Source organism: Haemorhous mexicanus, chromosome 1, assembly GCF_027477595.1.
Source record: "Haemorhous mexicanus isolate bHaeMex1 chromosome 1, bHaeMex1.pri, whole genome shotgun sequence".
Lineage (NCBI taxonomy): Eukaryota > Metazoa > Chordata > Aves > Passeriformes > Fringillidae > Haemorhous > Haemorhous mexicanus.
Genome location: NC_082341.1, coordinates 121,800,161 through 121,818,503, shown reverse-complemented (window position 1 = coordinate 121,818,503; position 18,343 = coordinate 121,800,161). Strand labels below are relative to the sequence as shown.

Genomic DNA, 18,343 nt, shown 5'->3' with positions numbered 1-18,343 from the left:
GTGAGCACCGCACTCATCAAGTGGCAGCAGCGAGGAAAGCATCACTGCCATCTGCATGGAAAGCAGCTTCGTGGAGGGGGATGCCAGGGGTGAGGCAAGTGCAGATGTTACACTCACACAGGGGAGCCTACACGGCCACGGCTCACTGCTGCTGGTGCTGGCTGAGCCGTGCCACCCACAGCTCTGTGCCAGGTATCCGACTTCCTGACCCCATCCCCACAATTAGTCCAAACTACTGAGGGTAACGAGCTCCAGAGGTGTCATTTTGAGCATTCAGAGCTGAATGCACAATCACTAGAACTAAAATCAGAGCATTTGAAAGAGCAGATCTGCAACTGCCTTTGCAGGGCTTTGCAGAGCCAGTGGGAGCAGAAGCAGAGGGAGAAGACCAACTCCTTTTCCCTTTAGAGGGCAGTGGTGCTCATCGTACAAAAGCTGCTTTTTCAAGGAGGTGAATCCCTCATCGATAACAAGCAGGTCAGCAGCAGCAGAGCAGCAGCAAGGAATTGGGACCAGTGCTGAAGTGGTGCCGCTGGGTGCACTGCACCGTGCAGGACAGCAGCTCACCCTGATGCACTTCCTGTAATGCTCTGTGCAGGGGCTCATTAATTTCCCCTCATTTTCATGCACAGTAATCAGACGAGTAATTACGGTTCCACCGCGAGGCTTCCTTTCTCCCACCACACCATGAGCACAGCCCAGGGTGAAGCCCTCCTCGCCATCAACATTTGCCAGATTACTGCCTCCCTTTGAGCCAGATGAGCCCTTCGTGTGAGATTTAAGCCAAACCTGTTCAGAGAGCCAAATAAGAGCTGATTTCGAAGGCAGTACCAACCTTTTCATGGGCTTGGGCGAGGCCTCCCGCTCCAGGTTGGAGGAGGCGTGTTTCACGTGCATGGCGTTGTAGGAGGTGTGGGTGTACTCGTTCTCATCGCTGTAGTCGGGACCCAGCAGCGTTCGAGCCCACGTCCCCATGTCGTAGGGAGGCAGAGTCCCCCCAAATTCAGAGGGCAGGCATTCGGGGTGTATTAGCTGGTGAAGGCTGTTCAGGTTGTTGCCGTGAAGAAAGATCTTTAACAAATCAAAAAGAAAGTTCAAAGTCATCACCGACTCCTTACTTCATTAAGCACAATCATAGCAGCGCTAATGAGGTGTGGAGTATCATTAGTTGACACTGCAGTTTCAGGTGGGAATTTCAAAAGCTCTCAGGGTTTACTCAGCTGGCAGAAGAGGGGGGATTAACTTCGGGGTGGGCAGATGAAGAATAAGGCTGACACTACTAACACTTCTGTAAACTCCCATTTGCTTGCTTTTGGCACTTGACAATTTCTTAAGTACCAGATCAGGAGAAGCAGAAGTCAGGAATTACAACTGATTATTGCTACTGTAAGAGGATAGAGGCTTACATGAAGAGCAGTGAGAAGAAAAGGGTGACAGTGGAGCTTACTGAAAGCAGGCTTAAAGAGTAGGACTTCAGCATCTGAGGGGGCCACTAGCCCTGCACCCCAGGACAGACATTTCCAGGGCTGTATCAGGCTGTGTCACCACTCGGTGATGCTTCAGCAACACTTGTTTCTCTAATCCCTCTTTGCTTTCAGGTGGGTCCTACCCTTTTCCTGCCTAGTCAGACCCAGCTCTGGGCTCTGGGGTCTCCTGAGGGGTTATTCAGCTATTGTTTGACAGACCGCAGAGAACAAATGGCTAGGATGACTGCAGAACCACCAATTCACTTGGGTTTCAGTGGAGAGGATCTGCCCCTTCTGCAGTGTGAGCAAACAGCCTTCAGGCATGGGTACTTTTGGTGGAAGCAAGTGAGTTAACCATCATGTGAAAACAGTCACCCTGCTGAAGGAATGTAATATGAATTTTTACTCCTACAAAAAGAGTTGAACTGAATTTTCCCTCGCTTGCAAGTAACGTCAGCCAGGCCTGATAATCCCTCCACATCGCCAATTCTCTCTATCCTTGAGCATGTCCCAGTAAAATGTATTCATGCTTTGTTAGTGATAACAAATTTCTGGTCCCTGGCTGAGTTATTGAATCAATCCAAACCATTCCAAACTCTAATTTTTAAGAGCAGCAGTGATTTTCTTGTACCATCTGGAAAACGGAGAGAAAAAACTAGGAAAAAACCCCAGGCAGCTACTTGGAAAATCCAGGTCTTCAGGTTCCTCCCCACCCCACCCCCCACCCCCATCTAGTTACCCTTTTCCTTGTCTTGTCTTTGAGGAATGGTTTGATTAGCGTGTACAGGGCATGGATGTACCAGGGCTGATTGACAAAATGGACTCCTCCAAAACGTGCAGGAAAGCTGTCCTATAGAAAGAAAGAAAGGAAGGCAGTTAAGAGATGCAGTGCTTTACTCCGGCAGTCAATTGGCTGAAAGTCGAAGGAAAAATCTGTCTCTTTCCATCTGCTAACGAGCACTGGGAGGGGGCAGGAGAAAAATGGAAAACCAAAAAAAGATGCCTGTAAGCGTTTGTATCGGTTTTCTCTGCGGACAGAGGCAGTCCCTTCGCCCCTCCACACTCCGGCACGTCAATTGCCGAGGAGATGCTGAAGATTTAAAGTCGGGTCTCCAGCCACTTCTCATGAACATTTTTTAACTCCGTCAGGGCATCTGACTCGGCCGGCCTGGGAAGTAAGAGGGGGTTGAGGAGGGGAAGCTTTGTAATTTCTCATTGTACAGCGCAAGGTTCCCACGCACAGCGCTGCTCAGAGCTCACCTTTTCACCCTTCGGCCTCCCTGCCTCCCCCTGCTAAAATCATCATCACAATGGCTGACCTTTCGGGGTGAGCAAGCAGCATATTACAGGGAGGAGGATGGGTGGGAAATGCTGATAAGTGAAGGTGTGGGGAGAGCTCACCATGACAGCACCATGGAAACTGCGGGAGCCGCGCTGCCGCCGCTGCCCGGCTCGGCACGAACACCCCGGGCATCATTAGCATGCAGGGAGCGTCCCGCTGGCCCGGCGCTCGCACGGCATCCTCCGCCAGCCCGGCACGCCCAAGAGAAGGGGAGGTGGCGGCTGGCCTGTCTTTACAGGTTATTGTACATTGCCAAGGGTGTTTTGTACCTACGATCTTATCCAAATGCCAGTCGAGGAAGAGCCTAGGAGATTTTTTTCGCGTGGCATAAATAATGGAACGACCGCTGCGGCTGTGTGCAAATACGATTCCAAGGGGAGGAGAGGAGCCTGTCTCTCCGCTGTGAAGGGAGATTTTGATGAAGCCGTCCACATCCTGTGTGTGCTCCTAACCCCTACAGCTCAGCAGGAAAAGCAGAGTATAATCAGGTCTCTTCCTTCAGGGCTTTGGCTCTGGGACTCAGGCAGGTTCCTTCCCCCCACAATTAGCACAGGGTGTCCTGGGGCTTTCTCTCGCCTTCCTCCCGAGCATCAGAGATTGAGCACAGCTGGTGAGAATACAGGGTGGATTTGTGAGATGATATGAAAAAATCCCCTTATACACCTGCTCTGCAAAGCTTCTGTGCTGCTTCAAGGTCAATTTTTCCCCAGATTTAGCAATATGTATGCCTACAGCACCTCCTGCAACCCAGGGCACATCATCAGGACTCTCCATACTCTTTAGCTGTGGTTTGCCCTGGCTGTCATCTAAAACCATACTGGGGTAATGTTTGTGAGCAGCCTCAGGCATTAAGTGATATCTTTTTCTTTTGCTATACAGTGAAATAAGCCACTTCCACCTCAGACAGGTCAGTAGATCTGAAATCATTACAAATCTGCATATTGGATATACTGTGAAGGACTATGGGGTAATCAGGCCAGCATACAGGAGGACAAGCAGTGTGACATCACAGGTGATCCCATTTTAAATTCCAGTAAATGATGAATTGAGCTTTTGGGACCTATCAGGTCTGGGGTCCTTAGCCCATGAAAGATGTCAACCTGTTAAGAACGAGTCCAGAGGAGGGCCAAAAATATGAGCAGAGGAATAGAGCACCTTTCCTACAAAAACAGGCTGAGAGAGCTAGGGTTGTTCAGCCTGGGGAAGGGAAGGCTCTGGGGAGACCTCATTGCAGCCTTCCAGTGCCTTATGGAGACTGCAAGAAGGGAGAGGGACTTCTTATCTGGGTAGATAGTAGCAGGACAAGGTTTTAAACGAAAAGAAGGCTGGTTCAGATTAGATGTTAGGAAGCAATTCTTTTCTTAGAGGGTGCTGAGGAACTGGAACAGAGAAATTGGGGATGTTCCATCCCTGAAAGTAGTCAAGGTCAGGTGTAATGGGGTCCTGAGCAACCTGATTTAATGAGTGGCAGCCCTGCCATGGCAGAGGGATTGGAACTAGATGTCTTTTAAAATCCTTTCCAACCCTATGTTTCTGTTCAGTGATTCTGTGATTCTATAATTCTCTTTAAGGATGAAATGTGTCCTGTTGGGGTGTTAATTTTCAATAAAGAAGAGTGTGTTTCCACTGCTTTTCATGAGAGTTTAGGATCCAGATCTGACTGAGATAAAGTGCTGCAGTGCTGCATGTTGCAGTGACTTCAACTGACTGCTGAGAAATTGCTGCAGAGTCTGAGCCCACCTAACAAAACACATGGACTGACAGAAGTGTGAAGCCCAAAGTGGTTTTCTACCATGTGATAACCTTTAACTGTGTTTTATAGCAGACCAGAGCCATAAAATGCCCTTCTCATGCAAAATTCACAAATTCAGTTGCTTTCCTCACACATGGGAATGAAGCTTTTAAGATTTGGAGCTTTTCACATATTATTAAAAAAAAAAAACAAACAACCAAACCTAAGACAAACTGGAAATTTCCATATTTGCATTTATTTATTTATTTATTTATTATTAATTCTATATTTGTCAAGCTGGCTGCCATCCCACAAGCTGTATCTATAAGGAAGAAGTTTCTGACACCTTTGCTCTTTGGAAGTAAATAGTCACAGTTGTTCCCAGGCTGTACTGCAGCAGCTAATGTCAGTGTAGAAAATCCAATCTGAGTCTGAAGCACAGGAAAGTAAAGAAATGAAAGACTGGAAGCAGGGGAATAACTTTAAGACACAGAGATTTATACTTAACTGAAAAAGAAAAATTTTCTGCTTTCCTGCTGGAATTGACAAATTATATTAATCATTTTTAGTGAGAAACATCAGCCAGTATTCATTTTCAAGGGGGAACAGGTATTTTTTAGAACATGTTGACCAGCTTTAACAATACCTGGAAAGGCCCAAATACTGAGAATTACAGGAACCAGCCAGAGGTTTAAGTTGGTAGTCTGCCTCTAGAAAAAAGGAGCAGGATGCACTCTCCTATACAGAAAATTGATTTTATGTCCACCCAACGTAGATTGTTGAGTCCATAAACTAGCTTCTATCTCACACATCTGTGCTACAGGAAAGCCCTTAATATAACAATTTTATTTAAAGGCAATTGCTTTCTTTTAATTTTGAAGGTACGCCTAAAAGTGCACAAAGACCTTGAAAAGGAAGCATGACAGTCAGGGGAAAAAAAAAAAAAAAAAAAAAAAGAAATTTTTTTTGTGTGTGTAACTTTCTTCTAAACTTTGTTCCTTGCCCTATTAAGCACATTAAGTTCAATTTGACCTTCATCCCTCAGTCCACCTGCTTTTGTAAGGCTGTCAATTAGAACAAGGACAAAGACTTTTTTTTAAAGAAAAAAAAAAAACTGAACCCAAAGAAATTTGATATGGGAATCACCCAGAACTGTTTAGAACTGCAACATACTAATTTTGTAGAAGTCCCTAATTAGAGCAGAGCTGTCTTGGAAAGAAAAGCTCCTGTCTGGAGGTCTGCCTTTTGCAGTTCCAGGAAGATGTATGAGACATTTCCCACACCCCACTTAGTGTCTCTGCTGCTTTCCCTAGGGCGAGGTGAAAGTAGCTGAAATTGATTTTCTGCTGGAGAGCTTTTGCTTTTAGGAATTCTCTTTTGATTTCTCATGTCTTGTGATTCCTTGGGAAGGTGTATTTTATAATGAGGTACATTTTTTGGAGTCTACTGTGAAATGGACTCTGGGATCATGGAGCCTTTTCTTAACCTGATTCCTTGTCAAAAATACCCAATCCTGAGGATATACCTGGGTTTTATTCCAATGTTATAAATGAAACATAGCACACATGAATTGTTCTAATTATTTTTGGGCACTACTGTCTTCTCCTCTGAAAACAAGGCTGGACACATTAACATGTTGCTCAGCAATGAAATTACAGAGTAAATAAATACATTTACTCCAATCCAGTTCTAACCAAGCTAACCTGCTCCTAAGCAATAGCAGGGAATCACAGAATGGATCAGGCTGGAAGGGACCACAGCCATCAGGTCCTGACTCCCTGCTCAAGCAGGGTCATCCCAGAGCACACAGCACAGGACTGTGTCCAGATGATCCTCGAGTATCTCCAGTGAGGGAGACTCCACAACCCTTCCGGGCAATCTGTTCCAGTTCTCACCCTGGAGCACAGGAAAGAAGTTCTTCCTCATGTTTAGGTGGAACTTCCCATGCATCAGTTTTTACCTATTCCCTCTTGCCCTATCACACTTGCTGAGGAGGCATCTGCCCCCTCATTAGAGTCACTGATGAATAAATTAAACTGAGCCTTGTGGGACACCACTAGTGATGGGACTGCAGCTTGGCCCTGTGACACGAATTATGGCCCTCTGGGATCTGCCTTTGAGCCAGTTCTCAATCCACCTCACTGCACACTCATCCAACCACACTTCAGTGAAAGAACTTCAGATATCTTCTTGGACAACTGGCTCCCTCCACAGTCAGACCAGGCCTTCACCACTGGGACTTAAATTGATCTAAAATAAGGAATTTATCAATCAATGCTGCAGTGGCACCTTCCCAGAGCAACATAGGCAAACTGAGGGAGAGAAAATAGTCCCAACATAGAGTTTGAGTTGATTTAATGAAACTGGGGCCATTGATGGGCCTATTCTTTTGCCTGATTTGCCTTTGTTTTGCTTCATATATTTGCTTCTTTGCTGTTTTCAGTTATCCTCCTCTTTATCATGCCTAAAGAGAAAGTATTGAACACAGTGGAGCTGCAACAGATGTCCCAAACCCATGCAGGCTTCAACAGATCTTTCATTTCAGATAGAAGTGTCTCCAAGCTTGCAGGTCAGAGCAAAATGTTACTGGGATCATTGTTTCTCATCTCTGCTCAGACCTCCTATGCAGAAAAATTTTTGAACTGAGCCTGGAACTGAAAACCTTTGGTACATAATATTCCATTAATAGCTTAGGAGGGGTGCTTGGAAGCTATAAGGCCTATTAGAGACAATTTTTCTTTCTTTCTGGCTGTTCTTGCCATGACAACACCTATTTCTTCTGGCATGAGTATGCATCAGAAACCTTTTATTATGTTGTTGTTTGGAACTGCCTGGAAGCTAAAAATCAGCATGATTTTCCAGCATCTCCTCACACCAAAGTGTGTCGTGAACGCAAAGCCATCTTTGGAATATGAAAAATAGGAATGAATCCAGCCTCATGTTCAAGGTCATTCCTTTCAAACGACATGAATTGACATCATAGACCAAAGACCTGAGCTCAAAATCCATATTACAGCATATTTCTAGGTTACAGAATGTCTGAATTTTGAGAAATAAGCATTTTTAAAGTGCTTTCATAACATTTACCATTTCAGAAAACCAAGCACATACCCCAATGAACTTCTATCTCAACCATACTTGACAGTTTACTACAAATCCAAATACAATTCCCCTGGAAAGAAAATAATTGCCCCCAGATTCAGGAAGATATCCGTCATAAACAAAACTGTTTAAAGTGAAATGTCATGTAAACAGAGGATAAAACCAGCATCTTCAGGCCCTTACATAAGCAGTTCCCAAGGTGGATTAAAGCTCCCAGAGATGGTATTAATAGTTCAGGAAGATTTTATTAATAGTTCAGTGTTAGTTTCTCTATGGAGAATTTCCATGAGTGTGTGATTTTAATGAATTGGCACAATAAGGGAAGGAGGATTTCTACTCTTCAGCTCTTCAGCTTCAGATTCAAATTCAGCCTCTGAAAGAGTGACAGGGCTTGAAAGTTGCTGTTCCCTGATTTTATGGCTTTGTCAGACATTGGATAGGCTGTGTCCATCAACAACCTGCTTCTGAGCACTTTTGAAGGAATTCCATGTGATGCCCTAGGTATGGACAGAGTGGGTTGTTGAAGAGGGCATGCTAGGCAAGAAGGCAAAGTGTCCTTCCATAGCTACAATTTCAGCTTCTAATTTTAATGCAGCTCCTAAGAGATGGATGTTTAGTTTGGCAGGAGGCAGTGGGAGGTGGGACCAGGGCCATGTGGACACTGGGGCTGGACTGCTCCTGCACCTCTACAGGTGTTCCCCGGGGCTGCAGGAGCTGCGGCTGCTCTCCCTCACCTTCTGCAGTGCCTCCACTGATCCCAGGCACGTTTCCAATCTCCCCCCGGACAAGTTGCTTGTCTTTCCGTTATCTCTTTTTGCTCCCCTGTGTTTTTGAAGAGATGGGAATGCAAAATTAATGTTGCCGGCGGCAATAATTGCAAACCGCTTGCTTCTACCTTGGCATGCCCTCAGAGTACATGGGGCTTGAAAATAGCTGCAGAGCAGGGGAAAAACAGTAAAAAGAAAGACATTAGGGCCAGCAGTGTAGCAATCCTGACCTGCTTGAATATGACCATGAAAAGAACTCTTGCAATCTTGAAGAATTCATTGATTTTGGGTAAGCTGTGACTGTAACTGCTCACACCAAAATGCTCTCTTTTCTTTGAAGCACATAATAGCAAAGGACTAGAGCAAAATCATGGGAAATTGTGAGTTCTTGGTTTATTTTTACATAGCATACCCATATATGTAGATGAAGATGCTCTGAAGTACTTCTGTCAGAGAACCAGAACTGCAAAATGAACACTGGGATACATTCTCCAAGGCATTTTTTCATTATGTTTGTTATCTCTCCTGCTACATTCAGTAACTTTAAAAATTCAGTCATTTGCAGTGGGTTTCTCTCATTCATTACTGCACACTAGTGAGGTCCTACAGAGCATCTGTTCATGGGTATTGGCAGATGGCACCAATAAATCAGGTTGTAGAACACAGATTTGCTCAGTAAACTTTGATTTGTCCTGATAGAATCATGCTGTCATGTCATCTGGTCTAAAAAAATAAGTTGTAACCTTGGGGCAAAAGGGGGATTTCTTCACTATCTTTTTGCAAGAAACCCTTTTCTGAACCAGCTCAGAATAATTTAGGAACAGAAAATTTCCCAGAAGCAGTAACTCTGGTGGATTGACACCATGTCCTGGTGCTACTTTTTTGCTTGGCCTGTACCCCTCTTTTAGACACTAAAGATAGAGAGTAAGGATCCCTCCAGAAACAGCAACAACAAAAAAATAGATTAATAAATTGTGTTAATAGAGAAACAGCAGGTTCATTCAGGGGCTTGGTTTACAGGGAAGAGAGGAATTCAAAATGTGATTAAAAAGTAAAACTCAGAGTACTGAGACACTAATTTGGAAGTAGCTCATGCACGTGTGCAACTGGGGCACTGCATTTTGCTCTAGATTAGGTCATATTAGGTAAGGCCAGATCAGAATGCTTCTGGTGGAACAAGAAGAGTGACAGTCACCCACTAAGCTAAGGAGGGGTAGTTTGGGTCACAGACAGCTTAGGAAGGGACATGAATTAGCTGGAGGCTATTTTTCAGAGTTAGTTTAGGAAGTTGGTATGATCTTTGCAGCCAGCTCCAGCAAACCAGGCTGCATTGTGTTCAGTGTTCTGATTTTTGGTGTAAACTTGCTCAGAAACCTGTTTATATTCAGCTTTCCTAAGGCAGGGCGACTGCAAGCTGAGTTGCTTCTATTCCTGTATCTCACTGAATGTGAATGTCTGAAATTAGTTGTGGGGGAAGGAAAAAGCAGCAGGAAGATCATCAAAGCTGAAAGCAGGTTTGGGCTTAATTAGAAATGGCAAAACGTGCTGGGCACAGAGCAAGCCTGGCCTGGAGACCTGCTGGGTGAGCACAGCTGAGCAGGGCTGTGTCACACACCAAGCCCTGGGCTGAGTGTGACCCCTGAGCTTTGGCTGCTCATTCCAAATCATCATGGCAATGAAGTCCCTGTGCAAGCTTTGGGTTACTGAGAGAAGTGACCTCCTTTCAGTCCCTTCTCCCTGACACCAGGAGGTAAAGCGGTGTGTTTTATCTCCACTTGAGCTGTTGGTGGTGTTTGTGGGTGTGAGCTGCTCTCAGTTTTGGGGGTGTTGTAAATAAATAAGTTTCTTTTGTAGGCAGATTTTAATGCAGGGCATTCTGAAGTAAAATGCCCACCAGCAGAATGAGCACCTCCACCAAAGAAGGTAACAGTCAGCATTAAGACAGCTTTAATGAAGGACCTTCCTAATTCCCTAGCACCTGGAAAAGAAATTACTCAGGAGCACTGGGGTTGAAAGTTTGGCATTGAAAACTTGACCCAAAAAGTGTTTTATTTTTAATATATACTTTTGGAAAAAGAATAGAGAGAATAGGGCTTTTTTTTTTAAGTAATTTTTTAGTTAAGCTTTAGACAAAATTAACTCTTGTACCATTAACCATTATAGTAAAGAACACCGCTGTTTTCTTTAGCTATCTTATTTGCACCTCTCTCCTAGCTATTTCTATTTCCATAGGCAGGCCTTGCACTGATCCTGAAGGGCAGTAGATCTGTAGGACACTGTGACTGAAAGCACAGGGAGTGAAGGAGTTAGGGAAAAGAAGATGGCACTGAGGCAAATTCAGCAGCATTTAAAAGGATCTTGAAAAGAATGAGTTGAGTGCATGCAAAGTCAGTCATGAAAAGCATAATATACAGCATTTATGCCTTATTTCTTGTGTTATACTGAGATTTTAAACAAAAAACCCTGTACAGAGACTGTCTCTGTGGATATGCATTATTATGCTGAGATTCTCTACACTGTGTAAAACACTTACTCTCTATTTTTTTCACACTGTCACTTGCATGTGTGTGTATATATATATATATATATATATATATATATATCATATATACGTCTGTATATACACTTGCTCTCTATTGAAATAGCTGTGCCTGAGCAAAGGGCAATGAAGGCCAAGCTGCCATGGTGAGGACAAATGCCCACAGCATTAGTTAAAGTCAGCCAAAGAAAAGCAATTAAAAAGGTCTTGTGGCACTTGCATTGTTTCTCAAGAGAACTATTGACTTTGCAGAGAAGCTTTTCATCTTTGCCCATGGAAGCACCAAGACATTAAACAGAATTCCTCAAGTTTGCATTACACTTGTGTTGTGATTGAAAACTAATGATGGAGGAAAGGAGATTTTGTTATTTATAGTGCTAGGCAACCTATTTGCTCCTGAACAGAAGTCAGATCTAGCCCGGCTTGAACAATGCATGGAATCATCTTAAAAGCAGCATGGAATGAGATTATAAACCATCATTGTGATGAGATTATAACCTAGTATGGTCAGAAGAAAATGAACAAACCATTTTTTAATTGGCAATTGTTGATGGACTGAAACAAAGTACTTGATGGAAATCATTCCTTTTCCAGTAAAAATCTTTGCATCTAGCAGTAAGTTAAAATAATCCTTTGTGTTGACTCCTCCATACCAGTCCTTTTAGGTATCACAGACTCTTAGCACTCGTTTTCTCAGAGCTATCTGTTTAACAAGAGCTAGATTCCTGTCTTATTACACTAAGAATTTTGAATTTTACTCTAAAAATGGAAACCTCATTTTAAAATTCAAGGTTTCCCTTCACCTAGCACTTACACAACCCCTTTTTAAAACAAGTTTTTTGGTCCCTGTCAGCTTTGATAAATGTCCCATAGTGATAAGTGTCCCATGGTGAAGATACCTTTTCCACTTTTTATTCTCTTTCAACAGGAGTGTGTGAATATGTGTATATGCATGTGAGAGCAAACCCCATGAGCTACTTTGTTTTAAAGGGAGTCAAAATGCCAAATGCCTGCACGCTGGGGGACACCCAGCTCTTGGTGGGTGCAACATGAGCAGCCCACACTGCCTCAGATTAACACCTGATAGCAGCATCCCCTCTGCCTCATCTACAGCCTCTTATTCTTCAGACCAAGAGAAGCCTAAGGGAAAAAAACCCACCCTCTTATTTTTTGTGTGATTCAGTCTCTGTCCTTGTTCCAGTCTCTGAGTGAGATTGCTTTGCTGTCTTATCCTTTCATGCTGAAGGGAAAATTGTTTTGTGTATTTGTATTTCACAAAGTCCCACATAGTCACCAAACTGATTTAACAGAAGCAGACCGATGTGTCAGGTCTGCAATAAAATATAATCTCTTTGTGTCTGCCCTTTTGTGATCTCTTTCTCTCTGTATTTTTTTTAATAACAGAGCACTGCCTTGGTAATGAGAAACCTGACCGTAATTTAATGTCCTTGGAATAAGTTTTGATAATAAAAAAATACGAGTCATGTTAAAAATACATGTGGAAAGATTTAAAGATACATTGTGGAAAATGTATTTTTAGGAAAGCTGTTCTTACAATGTCAGACTGCAATTCAAGTTTCATGACATTTTCAACAGCATGCATTTAAGAAATGCGTCATGAAGACCATTTTCTTAGTGAAGAGCCTTGCACTGTGCAGTATAAAGAACTGATATTTTTCACTGATGTTTTTCCTCTGTGGTTATAAAAGCAGGCATTGCTAATAGCACCACCAATAGCTAAGATTGTCTGATTGTCTGACTTGTTGCAACTTTGCTGTACTTACACATTTTGGACCCAAGAATTTCAACAGAGAGCCAGACATATTTTTATGGGAACAGTGTTGGAGGCCGGGGGCGTGGGATGACAGCTTCTCCATGGGCTTAGAGAGAAAAATATTGTTTTCTGCACTACAAAGTATTTCTATGATTATTGGAGGGTGAAGATCTAAATCTCAGAGCTTTTGGAGCATGTACCCAACCTTTCACAAAAGGTTTTCTTGGCACACGAGGTTTTAAAGACAGAGAGAGATTTTGCAACTCTGTGCATGTGTGTATCCAAACTCACACTCAAGGAAGCATGAGGCTGTTTCATAGGCCAACTAGTCCCAGTGATATCCTCTTGCCTTAAAAGCTATAATCAGTCAAACTTGGAGTTCATTAGCTATGTTCTCCCAGCAGAGAGGGAGGCTGCAGCTCCAACCCACAGGTGGGAGGCAGAGCTCTCTCTGCAGTGGATTCTCCCAGAGATGTCATAAAGCACAGGTGTAGTCAGGGCCCTCTGAAGCTGTGTTTGATACTCAGATTTTTCCTTTCCTAAGTGTGTGACTTTGCCATTTCGATGTTCTTTTTGCACTGTGTTCACCACCTAAAGCAATGCTAGGCAGCAGTCAGTGCAGCTCATTGCATAATCACTCAGAATCAGGGCTTTTGTCAGTTTGACAGCATTAAATGTCACCTAAACTTTGTGCTCTTTGCTACACGAAATACATGTTTATACTCTCTGCAATGGCTCTTTCATTTCTACAACACGTCCTCCCTTCAGTTCACACTTCTTATTCCTCATTACCTGGCTTTACTCCCACCTTAACGCTGACTACAAAACAGCTTTAAAAGAGAGCAGTAGAAAAATGTTTTCTGATGTCTGTGTAGGTGCAAGAAAAGCAGAGCATTAATGGGTGCAGTTTCTCAGTCTTTCCAGTATCATTAGCCAAGCATGAATATCAAATGGTGGATGTAGCACCAGGTCACTGTTCAGCCCTTTGGCATCCTGTATATTATCATCCGCTCCCACTACAGACCCTAACAAGAGCAGTCTGAGAGATTACTGCCTGAGTAGTGCTTGCCCTGCCTTCTCCAAAATGTTATTCTAAATTGTGTTTTCAGGCACCACAGCATCATGCAAGCTCATGATTCCTTCATACTCTGGTTCTGCTCCTTAAAAATTTGCTCAGATTATTTTTTTCAGGGCCAAGAGCAGGGAAAAAGTTTCTCTGACTTTGCTAAAACTGCAGTTCACAGGAAGGTGTGACCCCATTTCTCAGCCACCTCAGATTAAAAAGCCATACAAATTATCATTCTCCTCTTTCTTTTTGTATTTTAAGTCACACATTAGGTACTGCTACATGAAATCTTGTATGAACTAGGTTTTTTCCATGCAGAGACTAGAGTATCCTCTGTCATATCTCTGGAGGTCATTAAATTTGCTAGGTAGGTACTGGACAGTGTGTCTGTACCTTCTTTTTTGAAGGCTTCTCATCAAGAGCTCTTCCCACCTAATTGTAGGCAGCAGCATAATCTCCTTATTAAACTCCAAGAACTGGGTTCCAGTGCAAATTTGCAAATGACTTGGTGTCATTAACATTGACTTTTGCAAGATTTTTGGCACAGGGGCATGTATTGTCCCTCTAGCAAATGGCAGAGATTTTGTTTGGAGTTGTAGTGCTTAGTTCTAATTTCAAAATTTGCCCTGCTTTAAGCTATGAGTGGGATCTGGTCTTCCAAACTTACTTACCCCATGATTCTGTGGTATTTCATATGTTAAGGTACATGTGCATCTCAAGTTGTCAGACTGTTCCTGCCCTCTCACGTTCCACACTTACTGTTGACTGATCACTGGTTACTCAGGGCTTCAGGTTACAGCTTCCATTTAAAGCTGAAGCTTTTATCATCTTTATAATATGCCACAGAATTTATTATAGAAATGGGCAGGAAGGTAAGGCTTATTTACTATCTGCTTTGCTGCAAAACCCGTATTATGAGCATAAATGACAGCAGTAAACAAAAGAAAATAACCTGTTCAGACCAGAAGAAAATCTATATCACTAACTCGCTGCATTGAACGGTTGTTCCAAGAATGAAGGATTTCCTTGCTATTAGGAATGTGCCAGGTGAAGAGAAGTTATCAGAAAAGCTGCATTCCCTATTACCTGCTACAGAGTGTTGCACATGTGCAATGCATATTAATCCCACTTACATCCACCAACTCAGTTAAAACCTCCCCATTACTGAAATCTATAACTGGCACAGAGAGGTACCTGAGCTTAGCAAAGAGTGTTCATTATGCTGTTCACTGGACAGCTCTCCAATAGTGCTAGGTTGTTTCTGGAAGGAAGTAAAATAGTTTGGCTGAATATTCAGAAATTTGAAAAACATTTGAAGATTACAACCAAGGTAAATGTTTGCCTGCAAGTGTTTGTGAGAAGCTAATAGTATTATTGAATGCTTTGCAGATGCTTCATCTGGGTGGTTTTACTTGTTTAGTTTTTTTTTCTTTTGGCAATGACACACCTTTACCATATGTATACTTTAATGTACATGTACAGTACATCTTTGCACAAAAAATTGAAGATAAGGTCCACTGACAACACACTTACTATGCAGAGGTTACTTTAACATATTTCCTCACTTCTGTCAGGATCAGTTTGGCAAAATCAGTTCACCACTTTTTGGTAATTGGTACCATCAGCTTCAAAATTTTAATTGTTGTTTCAATTTTTCGGTTGCATCATAGATGCACTGTGTTGCACAGCCTGGGAGATCCCTTAAGTAGGTAGGTTCTGCTATTTGAACTGACTGAGTTGTGAATGGGTTCAGACTATGAAAGTCTGCTCAGTATGAAGTCCACCACTGCATACAGCAAATTCCTCACTCAGGATGATTATTGAACAACTGACTTTCTCAGCAAGAAAATCTCCTAACAGAAAAACAGAGAAGTTAAAGGATTTGTCAAAATCAAAACTCTTTCAGACCACAGAAGGCAGTTGAAGTAGTTTGCCCAGTACTTCAGTCTGTATCCATAAAACGGAAGTGCCAGTGTTAAGGTAGCTCAGTTTCTGACAGAGAAGTTGTGAAGCACCTTGGTTGTTGAAATTATTTTGGGAAAAGAAGGTTTATTATGAAAGATTATAAAAGCAATTTAAGCACCACAGTGAAGATAAAGGGAAACATGTGAGATGTTTGTTTTCAAACAAATAATTCAATATAGTAAAAATAAAAAATTGGCTGTGATTTATAGAAAGGTAAAAAAGTTTAAAAAATTTTGGAATTCAGTTTGTGATAAAATCACAGATTCTGGGAAAAATTATTCAAGGAAATGCATACTGAAACACCCAGAATCTTCTTAAAACAAAGGATTCGAAGCACCTGCCTGAAATGTGAGAAGGTTAAATGCTGCTTTGATGTTGTGGACATGAAAATACACCCACAATTTTTCTGCAAATGAGACTGAGGCAGGAAAGCAGAACACCAGCAGTGTGGGAATCCACAGAACCCATGATGGAGAAATGCAGGATGGAAAAACAACCCACACAAGATAATATCTGCAGTTTGTAAAAGGATCACAACACCTCACAGGCATTTGAAAGCATCAGCAGAGATCTGTAGAGGAAGGAACACACTTCTTCTTCATGGCAGCTAAGGAAATCAGCATAGCATCATAGAATCACAGGATAAGCTGAGTTTGAAGGGACTCACAAGGATCATCAAAATCCAACTCCCAGGCCTGCACAGCAGCATCCCCAAGAGTCACACCAGGGAGTGGGACTGAGAGCATTGTCCAAATGCTTCTTGAACTCTGTCAGACTTGGGGCTGTGACCACTTCCCTGGGAAGCCTGTTCCAGTGCCCAACCACCCTCAAGAAAAGAAAACAACCTTTTCCTTATATCCAGCCTTAACCTCCCTGGACACACCTGCAGGTCATTCCCTTGGATCAGGTCACTGGTTACCATAGAGAAGAGACCAGTGCCTTTCTCTCCTCTTCCCTGTCCAAAGAACACAACTGATTTTCCATGATATTTAGATGCACCAGAGACACCAGTATTTGCAAAGACAATTCACTTTTGGTAGGAATGAAACTCTGATCATATAGAGGTTAACTTTTATTATATAAGAAATTTGTGCCAGTAAGTTCTTGGACAAGGAATAATATTAAAATATTTAGAAAAGTGAAAATTTCTAATAGTACCAGAAGTAAATAAAATGCTTATTATTGAGCTAAAAAGATGCCAGTTCTGGATTTCAGAGACTCAATTCATGCAATGAACATGTTTAGTTGATGGCAGCAACTAAAAAAGGAACCTAAGGATGCTTCTGGGAAATAAAGGAACTCTCAACAGAGTATGAAATAGAGATGAAAGGATCAAGATGGTCCACAGCTCATCTACCCAGGAAAGTTTTTCTTGCCATAATTTGGGCTACAATAAGAGAAGTCTGTTGCTCTAGGGAGGAAAGTATAATGAAGAAGAGCAAGTGAATGCATTGTGCTTACAGATCATGCAGAAAGCGAGCAAAACACTGAAATATTTCATTTGCATACAAATGACCTGAAAATGGCATCTATCACAATGTCTCTAATGAGAAACTGAAAAGGGAGTGACACTCTGGGAGGTGACCTTATGAAATTGAGGCATCCATATATGCCTGATCATAATCTCTTCATGAAATTATTTCCTTGGAATGCCATTGGGTTGCGCTTGGAGACACAAGGCTTCTTCTTGGAAATACAAAATATTTGACAATGCAAACAGTACTAAGTTATGCACAAATGATGGGGGGAAAGTCTAAAAACATCCCATCTGGAGGCCTCAAGTAACTCAGAAATTCTGACATAAACTAAACAAATTAAACTGTACAGTGTAAAGATATATTCCAGTGGAACTCCCTGGGAATGTCTCCCTCAGCAGACTCCTCACATGAGGGAGCCATAAGGAAATTTGCACCTATCAAGCTGCCTGCAGGACCAGCTTGAGAGAGCTTCTAAGACACACAGAGGAAGGGTAGGTCACAACCCAGTCTGAATTTAACGTTGTGAAATTGCCATGGCACCAATGATGCACTGGAGGACACAGGAACTCTGAAGACAAGATGCCTGTGCTTGTCAGGCAGCTGTCAGAGTCACTTTGGTCTCACAGGTATCTTGAGACAGACAGAGCAAAGCAGCAAGTCCAGTATGGTTTGTGGAATGTGATAAAGGTGGGGAGCAGTCATGCCAATGTGCAGTGAACTTGTCCCGGGTGCGAGCGACACTGCTGCACCAGATGGACACAAGCAGAGGTGGAATCGGTTTTCTCATCTGAGACAGCTGAGCTCAAGGACCTGGGACAGCAGGAACTGAAGGACCTGGCTGCAGCAGAAATGACAGCATGGATATTAAAACTGAGATCCAAGGGTCCGTGTGAGGCTACAGCACACCTAAGGAGTTAATTGGATATTGATAGCTGATGGTCTTTGGGATTCTGAATTACACTGGAAATCACTGATGGCGTGGCTAGAAAGGGGAGTTGGGGGAAAATAGCAAACTTGCAGGAGGATCTTGAAACAGATACATGGCAATAAATGATTACTGGTTCCTTTCCTACTTCCATCAATCCACACATAATGGGTTTATAGCCCTCTCT

General features: G+C 42.7%; 1 protein-coding gene across 1 annotated transcript in view; it reads right to left on the bottom strand.

Annotated features, from left to right (window-relative positions):
- The window catches only part of CLVS1 (clavesin 1), a 98,649-nt gene that overhangs the window by 17,468 nt on the left and 62,838 nt on the right, over positions 1–18,343 (bottom strand). The window contains exons 4-5 of the mRNA XM_059861145.1: positions 2,206–2,316; positions 836–1,071 (exon numbers count right to left, since the gene is read on the bottom strand). Of these exons, the coding sequence (XP_059717128.1) occupies positions 836–1,071; positions 2,206–2,316 (347 nt within the window). The remainder of the gene's footprint in view (positions 1–835; positions 1,072–2,205; positions 2,317–18,343) is intronic.